The 24935-nt window shown below is 39.0% G+C and overlaps 1 protein-coding gene across 1 annotated transcript in view; it reads left to right on the forward strand.

Annotated features, from left to right (window-relative positions):
• HHIP (hedgehog interacting protein) overlaps window positions 1-24935 on the forward strand; it is a 93145-nt gene that overhangs the window by 65837 nt on the left and 2373 nt on the right. Inside the window, exons 8-12 of the mRNA XM_065405342.1 lie at window positions 3309-3430; window positions 6033-6156; window positions 6966-7096; window positions 8419-8500; window positions 24541-24689. Of these exons, the coding sequence (XP_065261414.1) occupies window positions 3309-3430; window positions 6033-6156; window positions 6966-7096; window positions 8419-8500; window positions 24541-24689 (608 nt within the window). The remainder of the gene's footprint in view (window positions 1-3308; window positions 3431-6032; window positions 6157-6965; window positions 7097-8418; window positions 8501-24540; window positions 24690-24935) is intronic.

Raw genomic sequence — 24935 nt, forward strand, 5'->3', positions numbered from 1 at the left:
TTTTATACATGCTTCTATTGAAACCAACAGGAGTGACAGACATCAGAGGACAGAAATCCACCTATAGAGTTAAGATTTAGCACCCAAAAAAAGGAATTTTAAGGAATATGTCACAGAATCTTGAATAGCACCCCTTTGAGACTGGGCCTTTGCAATACATCCATCAGGCCAGGTTGGGACCATAGTTTTGTAACTAGGTTTCCTACTCAGGGCTGGATTAACCCAGGGGCTTTAGGGGCTGCAGCCCAGGGCCTCGGGCTAAGGGGGGGCCCACAAAAATAAATGCATAATTTTATACAATTCAGTGGTCACCAACCTGTCGATCGCAATCAACAGGTCGATCCTGGAGCCTCTGCCAGTCGATCGCGATCTCCAGGCCACTAAAAGTCCAGTGGCGCAGCAGGGCTCAGGCAGGCTGCCTGCATGCCGTGTTCCCATGCCGCTCCCAGAAGCAGCCGGCTGCTGGCACGTCTCTCCGTGCCCCTGGGGGGAGGAGGAGAGTGTGTCTCCATGCACAGCACCCAGCACCGTCCCCGCAGCTCCCATTGGCTGGTTTCCGGGCAATGGGAGCTGCGGGGGTGGCGATTACGGGCGCAGGCAATGCACGGAGACACGCTCTCCTCCTCCCCCCCAGGGGCGCGCAGAGATGTGCCAGCAGCCGGCCACAGTCGCTTCTGGGAACGTCGTGGGAACACAGCATGCAGGCAGCCTGCTGTGCTGCCGGCTGAGAGCCACCTGTGGTAAGCACCTCCCGGCTGGAGCCTACACTTCGCATCCCCTCCTGCACCCCAACCCTCTGCCCCAGGTCAGAATCCCCTCCTGCACCCAAACTCCCTCCCAGAGCTGGCACCCCCTCACCCTTTCCTGCACCCCAACACACTGCCCCAGCCTGGAGCCCCCTCCTGCACCCAAACTCCCTCCCAGAAAGAAACTAATATAATAGCTGTTCTAAGGTAAGAAGTAGGCTATTTTGAATTTACTTAACTATATTCTACATGTTCTACTGAAATGTAACCACAGAATGGCTTTATGTTAATTAAAAGCCAAGTTTAGTATAGCGTTAATAGCCTCAATCCATAATTGTGATCATTTTGTTTTAAATTAGGAAAAAGACTTGTATACAGGGGCCCCACAAAATCTAATAGCCCCGGGCCCACAAGAGAGTTAATCCGGCCTTGTTCCTACTGAGCAGTAAAATGCACTGTTTCTTTGTAAGCAGGCCAATCATTTCTCTATTATGAAATTGGAAATATGGTAATGGTATACAGGAGATCTTCAACTTTAGAGAACTATTTCAAATCAAGGCTGTTTTTACTACAAGTTGTTGCCAGCTAGTGTATCTTTAATAGCACATCTTAAATGGTGGTGTCTCTCCAATGCCTAGTAGATGCATGGCTAAATAAGAAAAAATACCAGCAACATTTGAGATTATTTCACACCCTGAGAGACCCCAAGGAATACAGGGCTATAGAAGCTGAACTACAATATCTTCTTGCCCTTAGAGATAGTTGCTTCCTGACTAAGATGGAGGTACATTTATAAGACAGTTCAAGGAAGTTTGCACTGCTGCTGCCCAGGCTGTACCCGTCCTGAGCAAAGAAAGTGTATTGTTGTCAATAAAGCCCTTCCCAGAGCACTAAATTCACTTTTAGAAAGGAAAAAGAAGGAATGCATTCTTGTCCATATGCCTGTTTTCAGGATATTGAAAATTTTCTGTAGTATTTTATCTTGATCTGAACATTTGTTTAAAATGCCTCAATCAGAGGCAGCAAGGTCTAGTTGGCTAAATATGCAGATGAAATGCAGGAACTTTTATATTATATTCCCAGCTCTGCCAGGTACTTATTCTGTGGCCTTGGGCAAACCAATTAGCTATGCCTCAGATTCCCTATCTGAAAAGGGGGATAGTAATTTTGGAGGGGAAGAGAGGGTGTAAACATTAATGTTTTTACAATGATCTGAAGATATAAATCACTAGATACGTGCTTAGTATTATATTAAGAATCTTTTGATACACCTTTGTACAAAGGAGTGAGTTAAAGTGTGGTATATTAAGAAATATTTCACACAGTTTGATAGCAATAATTCTAGAGTCAGCAGAAGTCAGCTAATAAAGCCATCAGCAAGCTGCTTAAAACCCTCAGAGGTTTGTACAGATTTTTCATAGTTCAAAAAATATATTTGGTAGAAAAAAGGCACAAAATGTTCAAGTAATAAATCATCTTTTGAAGTGGCAGAAACAGAAGTATTTTTAAAATAATGGGAGAGACATCTGTTAGCTTTAAGAAAGAAAAGAGAACTCAATTAACCACTGCAACTTAAAATGAAGTGTAGAGTAATACAGAGTAATGGCTGACAGGTTAAAAAAGTGAAACCTTTTCTTAACAGAAAAAAAGGCAAGTAGAAAACAAACGGAAATATCTGGTGCAATCTCAACAATAACAAAGAGCAGAGGGAGTCACATATTTTGTAGTTCAGCAATTAGGGGCGGTAATATTAATGGGCAGATCTACACTACAGCCTAAGTCGATATAACTTATGTCACTTAGCGGTGGGAAAACATCCTACCCCTGCGCAACACAAGCTTTGCGCTGTCCACACCAGCGCTACGTTGGCAGGAGACGCTCTTCTGCCTACATAGCTTCCACTTCTTGCCAAGGTGCAGTAATTATGCCAACAGGAAAGTGCTCTCCTGTTGGCATAGCACGTCTTAACCAGATGCGCTGCAGTGGTGCAGTTGCATCCAGGCAGCTGTGCCGATGTAGGGCTGGAGTGTAAACTAGCCCAGTAACATCTAAGGCCATGTTTTGAAAAACAGAAGAAATTCAATTTGGTTAAAAAAGGAGTTGTTCTTTGCTTCCTTTCTATGGTCCAACACTGCTATGCAATAAGAATCAAGTTGCATAGATTTGGTGAGCCTTACAGAATAAAGCCGGTTAGAGTACCAATAATTTCAAACATTATTCAGCAGAGCTCAATTCTTGGTGACAAATAGGAAAAAAGTCTATCCATTCTACAGAATATGTCATGAGGCATAGGGAGGGTTTGTAGCTGTAGTTTTGTTTTTGTTTTTTTTGTCACAAAAGTATGAACGCTTTCTTATGCACACAAACTTATTTTCTTTGTGATCTGGGCACAGTGAATAATATACTCCACAAAAATATACAGACCACAAAGAGAATAGTCCTCCAAAATTTGACTTTTTATTCTATTAGTAGAGAAATAAGAGTCCATAAGAAGTACAACCAGCTTTCCCCTTGTCAGATCATGTATTTTATGACTTTTCTAACATGCTTTTTGATGCACAGGTGTGCCGTGGATCGCCACCCAACAGATGTAAATATTAATTTAACAATACTTTGCTCAGACTCAAATGGAAAGAATAGATCTTCAGCAAGAATCTTGCAAATAGTAAAGGGGAAAGACTATGGTAAGTTTTATCCAAAACTATTATGACAAACAGCCTTCAAAAAGTCTGTGGAATAATAAATATGGTAGTATTGCCATATTAGCGTGTATTGCCATAGGAAAATAGAAAAAAACAGATAAAAAGGAATATTGTAAGCTTAATAGGAAACCAATGAAAGACAAAGTACAAGCAAATAAAGGAAAGAAAAGAAAAAAAATGTAAATGACTGAGGTCTGTTGTTATCCATGTTTGTTACCATATGTGACTGCTTATAAAGAAAATTTTCTGAAAGATCAGGAAGTGATGAAAATGTATGCTTACTCATTCACATGTAACCTCTTAAGACACAGAATTTAAGTCTTAGGCAATGTGCCTCTTGTAATGGAGTCTAAATGAGAGGCAAAACAACAGAGCACAACTATGATGGGGTGACTAGGAGACGATAATGGGACTGAGGAGAGGCCAATTAACCAGATAGGCCACAGCTGAGGGGAATTAGGTGGCCTAAGAAATCCCCTGAATTAATATGGAGCAGGAACAGGTGGGGCTAGTATAAAACCAGGAATCTGGCAGCAAAAAGGGGCTGCAGTGAGGGAACCTGTAGCCACTCTTTGAACATTAGAGAGGGAAGGAAAGAAAACTAGATTGAGAGGGTGTAGGAAAAGACTCAGGGAAAGGGCAGCAAGGTTTAAGATGGTGCAGCCCTTGGCTGAGTAGAGGATCCCTGAGCTAGAGGGCAAGCCAGAGTTCCCTAATAGCCACTGGGAACTGGCACAGATGGGAAGATGGATGGTCTTAAGATGGGAAGATGTGGATGGGAAGACTGCCGGAGATAGTGTGTATGGAGGGACTTTGATATCTGGGAAGGGGAGGACTCTAGTGACCTGGCAGGAAGCCATGAAGCTAGAGCACCCTGAGTCACACAGAGAGAGAGGTGGCAGAGCAAGCAAACAAGTTGCAGAAGGGGGCGTAGGACCTGGAAAGAGCTAATCCCCAAAGCAGCCAGGAGGAGGTGCCCTAGCAGTGAGTGGGACCCTGTTCCAACAATCAAATAGGGAAACTACTGAACACTATTTAAATTTCAGTTAAAATGTTCAGTTTGGAAATGTACAATATAATATTACTTCACAAGTCATAACATGGCGCACAGTACATCAGGAAACTTGGATTTTAAAGAATTGTACATAATTTATTGACTTGGTGCTATTATTGCTAAATAAGTCTCTGAATTATATTTAATGTTAAAGTCTGATGCTTGCTGAGGACACTTGCAGGTACAGACAAAAGCCAGATGACCACAGCCCAGAGCTATCTTCTGCCTATGTTGAACATTTAACAGCTTCTAAATTCATTGTGGTAAAGTATGGTAAAGTTCAAAGCAGTGTCACTTGTATGGTATCAAGGACTGACCTAATTTCATGGGACATAGGTCTTTAGACTGACCTATGTATACCCATTTCTCCCCCAATCTGTACTGTACTTTGAAAGTAGTACAGCTGAGCTGGCTCATGCAGTAGTCCATATATGTAATACAGTCACTTCAATTTTAGTTATTTCACATATTTGGTGTTGTCATTTTATGAATGCCAAGCCAAAGAAAAATGTGATTTAAAATGGATTTGGTAAACCACTGCTCCAATGGAATTTTGACTGCATCTCTACCGTAGATCAAACTAAACAATATTGTGGTATGGAATTGTGTCCATCCAGAAGAACTTGCCAGAGCTTGTGCAGTGGTCAGTTGCTTAAATAAAAGAAAAAAATCATAATTTTGCTTTCTCCCTTGTATAATTTCATCCCTTATGCTCATAATTTAACCTGGGAAATTCAGTCAACAAAGACTTATAAGTGGCAGTCCAACTGCAACAATATTCATGTAAAATAAAAATATCTATTGGCTGTGACTTTCATTTAAAATTACATAATCGTAACAAAATCTGAGCTTGGTTTTAACCTATGTAGTCTTTAAATATAGTTTAATTGCATACATAGGATCATTTACACATTAACATCATTGAGGAGATTATCTGATATGATTTAACAGTGCACTTCTGTAAGACAAAAAATGCATGTAACTGTTGTCAACCCTAGCAGCAGTATAATGGCCTCAGCCTAAATAAGAAACTACAGCCAGCAATACTGATGCATGATACTGAACAGTACAGGCTTATTGCATTAAGAAACTGACCTTAAAAGAAGGTAGCTTTGGGCAAGATTTTCAAAAGCACAAGTCCCGCTGAAAGTCAATGGGACTTGTACTCCTACATCCCTAAACCACCCCCTTTATTATTTATAATCCTGAAGCATAACAGATCCATTCTCTGGGTGAAATTCCAGTCACATAAAAGTCAATAGCAAGACTCCCATCAACTTCAATAGGATAGTTAGGATATGACCCCTTTGGCTCTATTCTTCTCTCAGCCTTAGGTTAGGCTATGTCCCTCTATGTTTATGATGGTGTTTTCTGGTTTCCCTTATACTCAATTTCCTGTCTTATACATCCTGTACATCTCAACATTGGTGCAATTTAAATGGCAATAACTTTTCTTCATATAGTATTTGCATAATTGTTTTTAATATATGAAATTGTATTTGATCTAATGCTATGGTAGTTCCTTTTTAGAGAGCGAGCCTTCACTTCTAGAATTCAAACCATTCAGTAGTGGACCATTGGTCGGTGGATTTGTATACCGAGGTTGCCGATCTCAGAGACTTTATGGAAGTTATGTGTTTGGAGACCGCAACGGGTAGGTTTCTTAAAATCACAGTCTTAAAATATATTCACTTATGGTACATATAAAGCAACAATAATATTTTGCATGTTTGCATATTAAAGGATTTCTGCCAACCTTGCAGTGTGGCAATGCCATAGAGAAATCCCCAGGTTTGGAAACAAGATAGGGACCACTACTTTCTGAGTCATGGCATTCTAATGAATAGTAGCAGAGGTGACATACTTGATCTCTAGAGGAGGTTGAAATGGAGATATTGATCCCAAATGCTCCTCAGGGACCCCCTAATCCACCCTGATCCTCCAAACACCTATGCCCATGCTTAACTTTTAAGTACACGAGTAGTCCCATTGACTTCAATGGATCAAGCATTTAAGCATGTGTGTAAGTATTTACAAGATCGGGGTCTAACTGATTAACAGTGCAGCTTTGAATCTTGGTCTCATGGAAACATCAATGATAGAGAAAAAATAATGCTTTCTGGATGAATGGGTGCAGTCCTGTCTCACCAAGTAAGAGAAATGCTTAGTACCCATGTGCAAGAGAAACATTTTACAAAGTATTTTCAGGATATATATATTTACAATACTTTGGGCTCAATTCTGCCACACAGAGATACTAAGCAACCCGAGTAAGGATGGCAGAAGGATGAATGTTATGCTTTTTTTGTGTTTGTACAATGCCTGCTGGGAAACTATACTGTGATTAATTTTATAGAAGTGTCCATGGAACTACTTACTGCAACTCCTTTTTATTATCTGGACATTTTAAGTTCTCTTTTCAAATGCTATATAACAGTTTGCATTGTATGTGTTTGATTACAGAAATTTTTTAACGCTGCAACAGAGTCCTGTGACCAAACAGTGGCAAGAGAAACCTCTATGTCTTGGCAACAGTGGCTCATGTAGAGGCTTCTTTTCGGGACACGTTTTGGGATTTGGTGAAGATGAATTAGGTATAATAGAAAAACCTCTTATTAAGTTACAAAATAAATCTTACCAAAATTACATGCTGCACCATATAGTATTATAGTAGGTGTTTAATTGAATCAGTCTCTACAGCATAGCTTTTCTTTTCTTTTCAATTCTTTGACCAAGATTGCTATAGTATTGTCCCTCCTACTCTTTAGCGTCTATGTAAGAAGCAACAGGGAGAGTGACCATGAGGTAGCAGAACGGGTGAAGGTCCCTATTTTCAATCTCTGCACAAACGCAGAGGGTATGAACTTAAGTGAAAGGCACAAATGTAGTTTAAGTTCCATGAGCATAAGACACACATCAAAAGGAGGTCAAGAATTGGATGAAAATATCTAAATGCCATTTATTCCTCCTGTTTCAGCACTTAAAATTCTCATTCATGCTAACTGGATTTTGCATAAAGACCAATGAGAGATTTTCTTAAATTAGTAATTGACTTATATTTGCCTCTCAACACTCATTTAAATAATTAACTATGGAAGTTCAGTGCCATAGTAGGATAGGACACTAGCCTTTCACCTTTAGAAATCTGAGTTCAAATCCTGAATTTGGTGTAAAGGAAAAATGAGTTTGATGATTTCACACTCATGACATCAAAAGTTCATTAACTCCACTGACACAATTGGCAGGAATGTCTTCTTAATAGATACCAAGGATTTGTGTGGCAATGGGACTGCAATTCAATAGGATGTTTGCACAGCATCTAGCTCTAGCTGATGCTATTCCTTCGCTTTTATGAACAACAAATGCATACACCACCACCTTTAGAAAGGAAAAACTTGGTGTTAGATGCTTTCTAGTATATATAGTTTTTAAATCATAATGGATATTTGTCAGAACAGCCCACAGGCAGTTAATCATCTTTGTAACAAAGAGCCTGTCATACATTGCACATATTCACATCACAAAAAATAATGTACATGTATATAACTCCATATTTCAATAGTAAAGTTATTGAATGGGCAGATGAAATTCCCCCTCCTCTCCTCCCCTCCCCCCAATTTTGAAGTTATGTCTAAATTTTGAAATTCAGAAATCTTCAACTAGCTCTATAAAATGTTAAAAGTGAAAAATTTGGTTTTAAATTTGCATGACAAAGTTTGTTTCACATTTCTAGTTTTAATTGGTAAGAATGGTTTCATACATGTTTTCAAACAGTACAATTACATTGTATTTTCCAATGATGCAAGATATTTATTTCATGAGGTTTTCATCATCTTGCAAATAGAGCTAGATGATAAGTCAGAGGTACAACATATTATTAAAGAACACTAATTTACTAGATCTATTTCTTTAACAGGTGAGGTGTACATTTTATCAAGCAGCAAAAGCATGACACAGTCTCACAATGGGAAACTCTACAAGATTGTTGACCCCAAACGGTAAGCATTGCTTTATTCACATCACAGACTCAGATCAATCTGTTCTTAAGCAGTTTAATAAAAACAACTGGGGCAAAATATAAAATAAATACTCTGTGAAACAGAACCAATTATTTATGCTTCACTTTTCCGCGTAGCTCTGGTCATGTAATGCTTGAACAAAAACTGAGGGAAATTCTCAAGAGGCTTCCTAGCAGCAGATGTAGGAGCCACCAGCTGGTACACAAACACTCACCAAAAGTAACCACTATAAAGTATTATTTAAATGTTATAACACGATTTTTTAAACTCTCACGGGCAGCCTATATCTCATCTTCCTCAATCTCTGGACCTTACCCGACTGTAGCCTTGATGCTCATATTTTCAGAGTATTTGGGTACATTTGTGGCAGCCTAGACTCCCATATTTACAGTAGAACCTTTTGAACCAATCCACATAGAAGATTCTGCTGGGATTCTGAATCATCAGTGCCTACAGCTGAGAATATACAGTACTCACTGGTGGCAGGACAACAAATTCTTCCTGTCTTAGTGACTGATGCCCAAGGCCAGCAGGTGTGCTGTGCAAAATGGTGTAGTAGTTCACATATGGAACTGGCTGACAATGACTATATGAGGAACATACACATTTCTCCCCAAAGCATTCCTTTTTTTCTCCTGCATGGGAGGTCCCACACAGAGGAAGGACACATATGAGGGCAGATCCTCATTGATTTGCCAGCTGAGGATCTGCCCAATGGTTTCTAGAGATGTCCCTGCCTCCAGGCAGTAATATGCATGGATTAACTTGCTGTCATCCACCTCTTCTCCAGGTAAGTTTGTACAATGAACAGTGCACCCCAGAATTTATCTGTGACCAGAAAAGCAAAGGCCATACAAGAACCTTCTGTTTCCCCACCACCAAATGAATATTCCAAATTGTGTATGAAGACCTAAAAACCAGCAACTATTTCTAACAGGCCCCCAAATCCTACCCAAATGATTTATAAAACAAAATCCATAGACTCAATACAATTATTCTGACTTGTGATAAAAACAGTGATGAAATTAAAATCACCCAAAAAGGTTTTCCGAGGTGTAATTAGCACCAAAAGTTGTACATCAAAAATGAGAATTGTCAGACTCAAATGGACAAAAACATTGCCCAAGTTCTTTCTATACTACCCTATACACCAGTCAACATATGAAGAAGCAAATCCCTTTACCCTAATTTCAAGTTCTCTACAATGCAACTACTTCCAAGAGAATGATTGGGGATCTGAAAACTTTGCACAAAACCCCTCCCTTCCATACACCAACGTCCTCATCATCAGGGGTAACGGGAGAACAGGGCCGTAGCAACAAAGAACGTGGCCCCCTCCGAACGGTGGCCCCCTCCGAACATATGTCCGGGCGGGGCCCCTTATAATGCAGAAACTGGAATGCGGTATTTATTTTGCCACTTTTAGGGGCCCCCTTCCTTGCGGGGGCCCCCTCCGGTCGGAGGGTACGGAGGGCGCTCGCTACGCCTCTGCGGGAGAAATGCAGTTAAAGGGAACTCACCTTAGTTAGAGAGGTGGCCTTTTCTTCCCCTGGCACCAGCAGCTTCATCAGACTAGGCCTGTGTCATCTTAAGCCTCTTACACCTCCATCCTGCAAAAACATGCACACAGGCCACAAGATTGAACCCAATGGTAACACAAAAGAAAACAGGGCAACAACCATTGAACCAGTTGTACTAATTACTTTCACCCAACCATCCTTCAGAGAACTATTAGAATCATTCAGATCTGCCTGCTGCTTAGATCTACTTCAGCATATTTTCCTGTTCACATCAGGATAGTCCACTTATTCATCATCTTTTTACTGCTCCTATGAACAATTTGTCTTCTAACAAGAGTTGAAATTCTGAATGTTGTTGCTGGTACAGCACATGATAATGATGTGAATGTAGTAATAAATTAATTGAATTTAGAACTAGTGACAGTACAATTCTAAGGGTCTGTGATTATTATCCCACCCAGATATACTGCAATTATTTAGGAAGCAGATGTGAGTACAGTCTGTCAGTCAAGGTTATTATGTGTGTTTTATGTATGCTTTCTAGAATTAAAACATTTTTTCCCAACACAAATCTTGCTAGCCTCATTTTGATTGTTTAGTCTGTTGGTGTATGGGTTTAAGTGAATTTTACACCTTAAATCCATTATTAGTATCCAGTTACAAGGGGCTGCCTTGTTTGACCTTGGCTTTGTGTTCTTGTTGCCTTGTCTAGTAGGGTGGTCTCAAAATGACATACCTGAAAGGCCAGACCTCCCATTGCAGTGCTCCTGGTTAGGTAATTCATGTGTGGGCAGGGGGGAAGATTTGTGTTTGGTTACTGGAGAAAGTAACTTGAGCGCTATAAACATTGTCCTTGTACATTGGCATACATTTGAAATTACGTGGATTGTGGCAAAGTACATAGTTTTTGGACAAAGGAGGGTTTGTTGTTTGTTTTTAACTATTATCATTTTAGGATTTTTTTTAGGTGAACTGGACTCAGTCCAGCATCTTGGCATGTGAGCATCATTACATTTTAAGCATTAGTTTTTCATTCATTGCTAGCATACTGGTGATCAGGTATGCATTTAAGAAAGTCAAAGCCTTTGAAAAATTTAATGTCTAATGCATCATTCAGGATATACATTTTCATCTCCATACAAATATCATTTATCATTTGTTTCTGATAGTGCCCACTCTGTGCTAGCTGCTTTACAGACACACACACACAAAAGTGTAATCCATGTCCGAAGAGTTTTAAGTCTAAAAAAGAAAACAAAGATGAAGTGTAAGGCAAATGACCATACCGTACAAATAAAGTTGTCAAGATGGTTGCCTCTCAATAATACGTTTCACAATACAGTGCTGTGAAAGAGATGTTAGATATACAGACTATCCTAGTTACCCTCAATCTTGCAATTATCTATCAGCTGTTTCTTGTCAGCACCTTGGTAGTAGTGGGTCTCAGGAGACATGTGAACATGGAGCAAGTAGCAGCTTTGTTTATCAGCTCAGTGAGAACATTCCACATGGACAAACATAGCCAAATGGTGAGTGTTGGCTACAAAGGAGTAACTCAGACACGCAGAATAAGCTTCCTCTGCCAGGGGGAATGTGTTCTGTTCCCCATTCCTAGCAGCAGATCCACAAAACTACCTGCTACTGCTACCAACTAATGAAGTTACTCTTTTAGCCCAAGTGGTAGAGGTTCAGAGTTTGAATATGGAGGAGATCTGAGGTTTTATCTCTGCTAACCATAATTGGAAGTCATTATATAACCACCCCATCTGGCAAATAAAATTTTTCCCCACCACTGTGACCTCACAAACAAATTTACAGTATCAACCATTGCAAAGCCCCACTTCAAAACCTCAAGCCATGTGGTCTCTTTAAAATTCTTCCACAATTGATTGTTTAGTCAACAGCAGAAGAAACCACCCTCGCATTAGGATGTGTGGAGAAAATCCAGCAACATATCCAATGGAGTCTTCTGACCTCACTTTCTAGAGTATGATTGTCTTACATGGCAGTCAGGCTGAGTGAAATCAGAGATAGTTCATTCAGAATTAAGGTATCAGATAATTCAACTTACAGTAACAGGACCTGAGAGTGTAGTTATTCTATCTGATCTATTTGAAGTGGTCTCTTTTGGTTGAAGTTAGTGAGTCCTGAGTGAGGTTTGGTGATTGTGTGTCTGTGCAGAAGACGTAAGCCTGTGCTGGGATGGCAACATAGCAAACTTGCTAGGCAGAGGCCACTTCAGGCAGAAAGAACCTGAAGCCACAATCCTTCAGCTTACAAAATTAGTGTCACAAGGGAAAAGGCTGCAAGTGCAATAGACAGTCCACTCTCTATTTCTGATAGAAGAGACTGAGTAGGTACTCCTCACAGACTGGGGAACACAGCAAAGAGACATGCAATGAGTATCGAGGATTCTATTGTCAAATATTGTTAGCTGGGTATGCGGAGACAATGAGAACCATTTGGAGAGTTGCCTGCTAGGCCCGCAGTGTTGTGCAGATTTCCTGACACATCTAGACAAACTTCTAGAAGGACGAGGAGGAGCCTGTGGCAGTGGCATATACTGGTATAAATGACACAAGGAGGTGTACAAGATTAGTTCCGGAAGTCAACGTTGGATTATTAGGAAGGCTTAAGTCCAGGGCTCTAAGGTATCTTTCTCTCGCATGCCTCTGGTTCCATGTGCTAGACAGGGGGAACTACAGCAGCTCATTGTGCAAATGAGATTATGTGTACAGAGGAGATGGTCACATTGTAGGCACTAGGGAAGGGAGAGGCTAATATGGAAGAGATAATTAAAATGGAACCAGACTGCTGGCAAGGAAAATAAAGACGGGTAAAATTAAACTTCTAATCAGAGGAAAGCTGACAGATGCTGAGCTGCACACCAGTTGGGCAGAATCTTCTGGTGAAGATGTCAATATCAGAAGATACACTAGGTATCTAATAGGAAAGAAAAGGTCAGTAATCCCAGCTCTGCTAGAAGAAGGATGGGTTGAGGCTGAGGCATCCAATAAGATATTAGGATTTCAGATAAAGAAGATATATAAAAATAGGCACACAATCATAATTAGGCTTGTTTAGATGAACGGTTAGCATATGATACGCTGGGTGTAAATCTACAGTGCTAGCATGCTGCACATTAACTGTCTGTGTGAATCGTACTACAGTACCCTAAAAGTTTCCTAGTCCACTGTGATCTATTCTGCTTTGAAATGACAGCAGGTCAATATTACTTATCAGTATGGATGTATACTATATCAGAGTCAGGCATATCTGCGCCCATACAAAAAGGAAGGAGACAGGCAATTTTAAAAAAATCTTATTAAAATGGCACTTGTCAAGAGATAATAGGATCCAAAGATTTACTTGTCACTAATATCAGCAACTGGAAGGTATCATAGCTAATGTTGTGCTTTCTTCATGCTTACAGGAAGAGGAGAATGATCCTAGCATTTACAGAAAAGTAAAACTTCAGCATCAGGTATATTAGTTAAAACAGTAATTAAAGACAGAATTTCCTAGAAAAGAAAACTATGCCTCTCCAACCTATTAGAATTAGAGGGTATTAAGGAAAATATGTTGCCATGATATGAGAAGTTAAGTGTTGTCATGGATTATGACTTGATGAAAAGATAGAAAATAAGGAGTAGGAATAAATGCATACATTTTCAGTATGAACAGAAGTCAGTGGTGGGATGTCCCAAAGACCCATAGTAAAGCTGCACTGTTTATTTATTATCTGGGAAAAGGGGTCAACAGCGAAGTGGCAACATTTCTGGAGGACAAAGTTATTTAGGTTAAGCAACAACAGAGAAAATAAGGAGAAATTCCGGAGGGACCTAAGAAAGTAGTGCTTGGTCAGCACAATGGCAAATGACAAGTGCTAGATAAAACACATTGGAAGGAATCATTTGAACTATGTTCACATGTTGATGGTTTCAAATTAACTAACTCAAGGGAAGAAGCAGACATCATTATGGACAGTTGAATTAAAACATCTTTAAACATGTTCTGTGCTTGTACAACATCTAGCACTATGTGGTCCTAATCCATCACAGAGACTCATAGGCACTACCACAATACTACTACTACTACTAATAAAATAATAATTAACAATTAAAAATTAATACGTTAAATTGTGGAAAGTGCTCTGAAACCATTGTGATGAGTGGCTATGATAGAAGGGCAATGAAAATGGTCAGACATATAGAAAGACTTCCACATATAAAGAGAGGATGTAAAAAACCCACTATTTGATGTGGATACAAGATTAATAAAAGGTGAAATAGTGAGATATATAAAATAAAGAATGGTTTGTGGTAGGTCATTTGGGCACTGCCCTTTGCCCTCATATTACAATAACCAAGAGACAGTCAATTAAAATAAACTGAAAGGCAATACATTTACAACTGATAAAAGGACTTTTGTTTATTTTACACAATGCATAATTAACCTATAGAACCCACTACCAAAGATATTGTTGAGGCACAGAGCAGGATTCAAAAGAGCAAACAAACATGTATAGAGATAACATTATTTGTATTATCATAGTCATGGACCAGGACCCCATTGTGCTAGGCGCTGTACAAACACAGAACAAAAAACACCCCGCCCCAAAGACTTTATAATCTAAGTAGAAGACAAGTGACAACAGATGGAGACAAACTGGAGTACAAGGAAACTATGAGGCCATATTGGTCAGCAAGAATGGCAGTGCTCTCACCCCAATCACTGTCAAATTTTTTGTAGGTATCATCATCATCACTACGCTAGTTAAGGATACTGCCTGCCCATCACTCCTCCCCCCACAAAGAGAGAGAGAGAGAAAACAACTCTTAGGCTATGTCTACACTATGGACCTTACAGCAGCAGAGCTGTACCCCTGCAGCTGAGCTGCTGTGAGGTCTCCTGCGTAGCTGCTCTATGCTGGCAGGAGAGAGCTCTCCCGCTGGCATAATTTAACCACACCCAATGAGCGGCAGTAGCTGTGCGGTGGGAGATCATCTCCTGCCAATATAGTGCTGTCCACACCAGTACTTTTGTTGGTGAAACTTATATTGGTCAGGGGACTGTTTTTTTCACATCCCTGACCGACAAAAGTTTTGCCGACAAAAGTGTTAGTGCAGACAAAGCCTTAAGTTCTTATGCTTCAGGACCTAAATCAAACATTGCCTAGGGTTAGAAAGAAACTCGCCAGACATAGGTATGGAAATCCATTTAAGGAAATCCATTCCTTCCTCTGAATCATCCAGTATTTGGCACAGTCTGATACACGATTCAACTAGACAGACAATTGTTCTGATCTAGTATAGCAATTCCTTAGTCCCTGTTTATTTTTGAAAAAGAGGGCAATATCTAATACCTAATCAGGTGCTCCATGGACTTTCAAGGTAGAATACTTCCCCATACATTATGATTAGTCTTCACAGTTCTGGACTACAACATGTCTGCAAAGCATCTTTGGGCAGGCAGGAGTTGTTTTGAGTTGGACTGAGCTCCAAACTTGCTTAACCCTACAAACATGTTCCATTCAGTTTAGCATTCCTTTTTGACACTCTTCTGGGATTTATGATATCAGAAGAATATTTACAAATGAATTTATTCCAAACAAAGGCTTGTGTCTGGGGCGCTTTATGTCATTCAGGTGATTTGAAGCTAAGGTGAACGCTGTTCCAAAGAACTTCAGCTGTTATATCTTTTAATACAACTGTCTCATATGTCAGGCATTTGCCATTTTCAGAAAAATGTAAAAATAATATTTAAATGTAGCATTCATGAAGATTTTGGTTAATGAGAAATGAGAATAGAAATACAGTATTAGACCCATTCTCCAAAAAAAAAAGTCCATGTTTGATAGTTCAGACATATACTCTGAAAGCACTTATTAAAGCTGTCAACAAAATGAGCCATTTTATTGGTGAACCCACCCAGGTGGGCCATACAATCTCCTTCTATCCAAAAAGTTACTATCCCTCTAAGTCATTTAAGAGAATGGAAAGTCAGAATTAATGTCTAATTATATTTAGTTTAGTCTTAGAATGCAAAATTCTTATCTCATTTACCTAGCCACATGCAGTTACTATTCCCATAAGAGACACTAAAGAGAAATTAAAGCTCTTAGTAAATACCAGCCTAGAGAGTTTCACTTTACAGAAGTACACCACAAAAAGTCCTTTGTAACCACTATGGAAAAACTGAGGGTTTTTTTTTTAATCACAGCACAATCCACTGACTGTAACGGTTTTGTTTTCATTTTCTTACTGTTTCTAACATTGGGTATTAAGGAGCTTTCACTTTTTATCACTTTATAAGGAAAAAACAGTTCAGTTTATCTTTTGACTATTTTCTGAAGCCTGCAGGAAGCCAATTCCTCTGCCATCCCAAAGAAAGTCATACATAATAGAGCAGCTTTAGTCCAGTAAGCCAGTCTTTGCCAATTCATCAGTCAAAGTGTTATGCAAGTGGCCCCCTAAATTGATAAATTCCCACAGTGCCTGTTGACCCAGCTGCCAAGTGCTCATGCAGCAGGTGTTGTTTTCATGACCACCCTGACAGTAATACAAACTGTTTAGCAGTTGCATTGACCTCTTAGCTATTAACATTGATACAGGCTCCACTAGGGACTAGTTTTCAAACATGACAGAATTTCTTAAGACTAGAGGTCATGAACGAGTATACCATATAAGAATAAATTTTATAGGTTGCTGAGTTTAAATCTAAGAACAGTGAGGTTTTTTTCCATATTATTCCCATGTAGTAAATCTGGAGACAAGTAACGAGCTTCTGGCATGTCTCCCAGTACTTAAGGTATATTTTTATTTTAGAAACTGTACCTGAAGAGATGCAATATTTATTCTGTGGCAAGTAGTAAATTATAATGAAACAAACTTATTTTCACTTGCAATTTGCCCTAGAAAAAAGCAAAGTTAAGATACTTTTTGCATTAATGTGTGTTTGTCTATCATTTTAATAACTAAATCTAATATTTTGGGGAAGTGAAATATTCTCCTATCCACATAGCAGTGAAACCCTTTGACATCAGAGTCAGGATTTGCATGGGTATGCCCTATTCCTAGAACAAACAAAGAGACATCTTTTGGTTGTTTTACTCACCAAGCATTTTAAAAATATTGTGCCAAATTCAGCCTTGATGGCACTGCATTCACTTCAGTGGAATTACATGAAAGCTGAATTTTGCCTCCTAAATTGTATTGCTCCATGTGTACCTGAATAGAATAGCAACACACATTGCAATTAAGTCACTCACGTTCTGCATGTGGTGGAACTATCAAGAGATTTATTAAAGATGCCATGAAATGAAAGATTTTAATGTGAATTTTAATTTATTAAAACCTGGCTTATATTTGTATTCCTTAACTTCCATTAAATAATAACAGAGGTTACTCTTCTATTCCTAGTACAGTAATGCATATGTAAATTATTTTACTATCCTGATGTCTCAATTTGCTGAGTATGTCAGACCTTTATAAGACAATGAGTACCCCGAGACCAAATGCAGCTTTTATTCTATGCTCCATATATCTACAATGATTACACAGATTCATGAATGTATACTTTAACAAGCAAGATATCTAATACTGTACTGTTTATATGAATAGTTCTTTAAGATATAGAGTCTGAACAATTCTAGTTACATAGTAATTAGCAGCAGCTTTTTTGGTTGACTTCCTAGGGGCCAAATCCTACACACGATCAGGTTACTGAGCTGTGCACTTGAGTGTTTTATAGGGATTAATGGGAGGAGTGAAAGACTCTTTCCCACAGAACATCATGTGGATAGTGAGCAACTCTATGGCTACAGCTGCCATGTACTGCAACTTGGAGATTGTGGAGATGTAGGTGATACATACATGAAGTCACTGACCTTAATCTGGTCCTGAGTCCAAGAAGGGACAGTAGGTCAATAACTTTATGGAGCCCCATCTATTCTCCACATCTGCCCCATCCTCCATGTTCTATGTCAGGAGTCACAGAAGAACTACCCATGTGAGCAAAATTACAACATGCTTAAGTGTTGGCATGATCAGGCCCTCAGTCAGATTCAGGACTAATTTTACCTTTGTGGGATCCAGTTCAAAACAATTGTTCTGTGCCTGAAAACATTCTGCCCTTAAAGATCTGAGAATCATAAATTGTAAGTTCTGTGGGGCAGGAACTCTCACTTTATGTACACGTTTAGCAGTGCTCTGATCTTGAGGAATGCTTTTGGGCTCTACCATAATATACATAAGGAGTATTAGTAAGATTTTTCATATACAACTCAACAATCATCAGAGGGTTTTGTTTCACCTGCCTTTTTAATCAATCTGGTCACTGGGCTCTTTGCCAACCCGAATTTTGCCATCTTCCCTTCCACTCCAGCCCAAGTAACTAATGATGTAATCAATATTGATGAAGCGTTACAAGTACAGCTTATTGATAATTAATATTAGAATAAAAAATCAGAGTTTTATTCACAAGTGTCAACAGCAGAGAGAAATATTTGAAATTGCGTAAGTGATCAAACAGGCTTAAGTTGATATAAAATACATGATTTCCACCACATTAGTAGAATACTAAGAAGACAGAACTTACCTACCAGTGCTAACATAGATCAAGCTGTTTGATTAAATAAAAAAAAATCAATTCATGAATATTTTCACAAATAAAAGTTCTGGGTTCAGTTTCTATCATTTGTAAGGTCAATCTTTACTTCAAAATATTTTTCAGATAACTCAGCACATCTTCATTTTTACATGATTCATTCATACATGGAAGCCAGACATTCAGGCACACAATTTTGAGACACCTTTGGAAAATTTGGCACACTGTGTCTATCTGAAATTAAGCACATTACAAAGAGGCTATGGGAAGTCTCTCTACCTAGGCCCTGCCTGTGTACTAGCAGATTTTCCTTTATCACCTCTCTTCCTGCCACCACAAATTATGCTTTTGTTTAATATTATGTCCTTAAAATGCACTTCTACTCAGAAAAGGGACTTTATTGAACTGCAACCTGATACTCAATGCATCCTACTATATTTTATTACTATGATTGCCATTATCCATATAAATACCTAATCCTTGTTTAAAATCCTACTGAGCTCAGACTTCAATGATAACCTGTTGAAATGATTGCCACTAGGCTAACTGTACATTGTACAAAAAAATATTTACTTTTACCAGTTTAATTTTTTCCCTTGAATCCCCCTTCTTTTGACACTATGAGAAACAGCCAACGGGAGTGCTCAATTTACCCTGTCCGTACAGGCCCATTTTGTATAGTTCCCTCATGTTCCCTCTCAAAACAGTCCTCATCTTTTCATTTTCTCCACACATGAATATTGTTCCAGTCCTTGAAATAGTTTTCAGCATCAGGCTCCACACTATTACTTTTTATTTTATTTTTTTAGATAGGGCAACTAGAGTAGAAGTCAGTATTCAGAATAAGGACATAGCACTGATTTATAGAACACTATAACATTTTCAATACTGTTTTCCATCCTATTCCCTATGCATCCTAGCATATTACTTGTTTTTGATTCAGCAGAGTTTTCATTGAGCTGTCCAAAAACTACCATGTTCTTTTTCCTAATTTAAAACCCAAGAATGTGTATGAGGAGCTCAAGTTATTTCTTCCAACATGCATTATCTTATATTTGCCAACATTGAATTTCATTTGCCATCATGCTACCCATTTACCTAGCTTTTTAGATCCTTTGGGAGTTCCTTACAGTCTTCACTAATCTAAGTAATTTTGCTATACAACCAGTCCCATCCAGGCTCCCATTCCAACAATCAACTTACCCATTTTAGTAGCAAGCCTATGGCTGTCTCAGAAATTAAACTCTTTCAGTGAGAATCCTACCAACCCCCAGCTGCTAAATTCTTCCCTGATGACCAGACCCACTCACCAAGTTTCCAGCGAGCGACATGTATGGAAATGCCTTCCCCACCACTGGCACCACTTTCGGATCTCCTCCCCTTATGGCCCAAATTTTGATTAACAAATCCACCTCACTCAGCTGCCAAACACTCATTTAGTCCCAATCCATCGAGTGCATACTCTCTTTAAGGCACCTGAAAGTTTCTTAGCGTGGGTCACAATATAGCTCAAATAAACACAAAGGTACACCATGAATGTACGATAAGAGATCAAACATTCAAATGAAAGTTTCTTAGTGATTCTCTCAAGAAAAATACTAGGAAATAAAATGCAAAAATTGATACTAATACAATGTTAAAGCTGATTATTTAAACTAAAAACACAGAGGCAACTGAAAAATTAAGGATATGACAATAATATGGGTCTATATGCATACAGTCACGCCTGCATTTCCTATGAAATTATGCTATTCGTTATACAGGTGGTGGGTTCCATCTGTTCTTTGACAAGAAAAGCAAAAGGCTTAGATGTACATGTTTCACAAGATGCCTGTGATTGTGCATGGAATTTTATAAACAAAACATATCAATGAAATGGATGTTTGAGGCCATATGACATGTGAGCAGATCTATAGTTACAGTTACTCCCAAATTAAAATTAAAACCATATTTAATAAATAATAAATAACTATACTTGAACTGTATAATTAATAGAAAATTCTGCAGCTTGGTTTGCTTTATCACTGGAAAAGATTCCACTGAATCTATATCCTGTAGGACTTTTTAATGTATTGTGTGATGAATATTATGTTCTTATAAGACTTATTAGTTGCCAGAGTGATAAATAAATAATGGATTCCCTGAATTGCATGCTGTTTGAATTAAAGTCATGTAGAAATATATTTTTCTAAAAAAACATATGGTGGCCATGGCTACTGCAGAAAGCAGTACAGTAATTTCTTTAGTGCAGAACATATTCTGTGCTTTTGTAAATATTGAGTGCCATTGAGCATCTAAAATACCTCTATCTAGAAGCTGGCAGAAAAATTACATTACATAAAACCTATGACATACAGAATCCTGCAAGAAATATTGGTGCTCAGCAGTAAATTCTTTCTGTCAATTGAACTCGACATCCCTCAAGGTATACTCTCCATTTACACTGGTATCAAAACTACAGCAAAGTTTGATTTCATTATGAATGCACAAGGCAAAAAAAATCTGGAGTGTCAAATGGAAGTTGTAGAATGCGGCAGTGATTTTGCTAGATGTTGCAAAATGGCTGTACGAGTCATAATATATGACATAAAATACCGCCATTCAGAGTGCTCTCTGCAGGTAAAAATCAGAAACCAGGCACTTAGCTAAAAGAAAAGCCAACAGAAACAGGAGGCAGAGACATTCTAGCCTGGAGTATCTGAGCACCTAGAAGAAAAGTCCACATAGTCCTGCTGGGTGACTTCCATTGAATAACACCAAGTTCCTGAACAGACGAGACACAGAAAAGCAGGACCAGTGGAATTTTAAGGTTTCAACAAGATATACTGTTAATCAGGAAGAAGAGGAAAAGAGTAAAGACACAGAAAGCTATTGTAGTTATATATCTTTGGTACCTCTGCCCTAATTAAATTCATTAACATCCCATTATTGTCTATATAATTTCCTACTGAGTAATAAAATAACCTTTAGTTATCACTCTTACTTTAAATATTCAGTATTTTTGTGTAAAATATATCTTTGCACCCTGTAAAGGCTGGCACTATAGGATCTTGGCTAAAACATCTAAAAAAGGACAAGTGATAGAAACCCCATTGCTTTAGACATGTAATAGTGAGCTAAAAGTGTGCAATCTTGGACTGGCATGGCAATGTATATGATGAACTAATGGGCCTTTAACTACTGTGCTTCTATGACAGTTATGTGATGCCAAAATTTTAATAAGGGGCTCCCTTAAAAATCATAGACTCATAGGACTGGAAGGGAATTCGAGAGGTCATCTAGTCCAGTCCCCTGCACTCATGGCAGGAATAAGTATTATCTAGACCATCCCTGACAGGTGTTGTCTAACCTGCTTTTTAAATGTTCTGCCTTAGTTGGCAATATATGTGATATTCCTCACCAGACTCCACCATCTTCCTCATCCCTTACCAAAACCACCACTAACTTTGTATTCCCTCCAATTCCCTCACCTCCTAAAGATCCAGCTGTTCCACACTCAATCTATAAATCCTGCCCCCTCCCCCCCATATGCTTCCCTCTTTCCACCATATTATGGAGTTTTCTCTAGGTGTCTCCCCTACTTGAATCTCCTTGAACTTCACTGCCTTTTGATTCATTTCAACATCCAGTTCAGAATTGTTCTAAATTTTTTTAGCCCTCCAGCCTACCTTATTTCTCTCTACTGCCCTTCCAACTCCATACACTTGCCTAGCAGCAGCTTTCTCTTTCCCTCCACACAACTATTATTTTATTCTCACTGTTGGTGAGAATCTTCTAAAATCCCTTAATCTCTTTCAAGTTCTGTCCAAAAATCCCTTTTGTCCCTTTCCTATACTTTTTTCTCTGCTCCTCACCCATTATTATTAAAGTGTAAATTGTCTTGATTTGTCAAGTATCTATTCAGAAATCTAGGCAGCTCCTAAAATTTAAACCACATAATAAAAAACTTAAAGTGTTCAATAAAATACTTTGTAAAATATATATTAAATAAATACAATTGTTCCAAATCAAAGACAGTCCCACAAAAATGAAAATCACTAACCCTGCCATATTATGGGACCCTAGTTAAATCATCATTCAGCCTCCAGCTCCTCCTCTTATGGACCCCAATTTCCCCAAATGGCTCTGAGACACGAACTCTGCAGTGCATGTGAAAGAATACCAGGCTTCAACAGACTAAGCATGGAAAGTGAATTCCAGTACAGAGGATGTTTAGCTCACTTAAGCACTGCTGCTGATCTCAGTAGTGGCAGTACAGGCCCAGGGAGAGAGGCAGCCTCTTAGCTAAACAGTTGCAAAATTATTTAGGGCCTTTTAAGATAAAATCAAATTCTTGAGCTCCACCAGGGAGCTCCATCAGGAGGCAGTTCATCTCTCATAGCATTGGTGTTCTGTGCTACCTTCATATGTGGTTTCAATACATATTGTTTAATTCTGAATAATACCTTAGAAGACAGTTTGTATGAAATGATGCGTTAGAGAGAAGGTGGGTGAGGCAATATTTATTGTTGGTGAGAGAACAGAAGAGAGATTGGTCCAATAGAAGATATTACCTCACCCACCTTTTCACTCTAATATCCTGGGACTGACACGGCTCTATCAACACTGCATACAAAGATGCATTGTACTGTATTTTGCTAAGAACATAAAATGTGTCATCCTTCTTTGAATGATGGTTATGAGAAAAAGACTATTCCCTTAGAACCCAATCTTGCTCCCAATCTGGCAAAACCTGTATTGGTATATGTGACAGATATTGCAACCAGATGCAATATCTTTGGAGACCATATTGTGTTAAGAGTATTAATAGCTTATGTATTACTGCGTGCCAGGGACTGAATGCAATTCCTAGAGAGAGAGTTGCCACAGCTCCTCTAGGAACTAAGAACGGGGGAGAGGTGATTACAGTGAATCACTCAGATTGTAAACACCTCCCACGAGGTACCAACCCTGTAGGAGTCTTGCATATCCTAGTTCAAACTGCTTTTTTCCAGAAACCAATAGACAAAGAAATGGCTTATGGTATCAAAAGACTGTGTTTCAACTAACTCAGGGCCTTCTTTCTGATCCAGCAGATGGACAGGACCTTCTGTCCCAGGAGCCACCAACCCTTATGAAAGGGTTGGAAAGACTTGGCCTATTATGGCCCAGTAAGACTGATGGATGACCTCTAGCAAGCTTTTAGCATGTGCATAGGAACTTGAATTGTTTTATATGCTTTCTATGTAAAGTTTTTACCTTAAGAATAAATGTGCTTGTTTAGAAAGAGCTGTATGGTAACTGCTGGCATTACAGTGATCATAGCCCTCAGGAAGAAAACAAAGCACAGGGGCTGGCCTTCAGGCAGACTGGCTTGCTGGGAATATCACAGTGAAAGGCAGGGAGCTGTGCAGCGGCTGGGCAGGAGAGAGAGAGAGAGACAAGTCACCCAAGAGAGGTGATAACTGGGATCCGCAAATCCTAAGTGGGTACCCTTGAAGGACCGTGGAGGGGGAATACAGGCGACTTTATCCTGAAACTGTGACAGTTACCAATGAGAAAAGGAGCATGCCTTTATTAAGAAAAAAGTACAGTTTGCATTCCATGTTCACTGTCAACAATGACAGTCTGAATGCAGGAAAAGGAATTATATGATTCATGATAAGGTCTTTAAAAGATTTCAGCTGACAGTATTCTTATAATCCTTTTATGTGAAAAGAGATTTGTTTTCACTTACAGTATTCACATGTTTTCTATACAAAACGGAACGCTTTTCTATATGGGCCATTTTAAACAGCTTTCTTTAGAGGAAATAGAGAAAAAAGCAAGTTTTTTTTATTTCACGTGTGAAAGCATTCTCTCCCCTTGACCCTGATTTTTAAATAAGTAATTGGCTCGTATATTTTTCTACAGACCTTTAGTCCCTGAAGAATGCAAAAGAACAGCTCAGTCTGCACAGATATTGACGTCTGAATGCTCAAGACATTGTCGGAATGGGCACTGCACTCCAACGGGAAAATGCTGCTGTAATCAAGGCTGGGAAGGAGAATTCTGCAGAACTGGTTAGTATTTAGGTTCATGGCAATGAGTGAAAATAGCAATTACCTACCCCAAAAATTGGCTTTAATGACTTGCTGAGATAAAATCTTTGATAAAGCAAATTTACTGTAGCTTCTAGAAGCACAGAACAAACAGGCGCTTTGATACCATGGTGATGGGTGAAGTAGAAGACTAGATGAAAGATCTACAATAAGTAATATTTAAGGCTACAATGTGAAATCCTTAAGTAGAGCATGCAGAGTTCCATT

Source organism: Emys orbicularis, chromosome 5 (assembly GCF_028017835.1).
Source record: "Emys orbicularis isolate rEmyOrb1 chromosome 5, rEmyOrb1.hap1, whole genome shotgun sequence".
Taxonomy (NCBI): Eukaryota; Metazoa; Chordata; order Testudines; family Emydidae; genus Emys; species Emys orbicularis.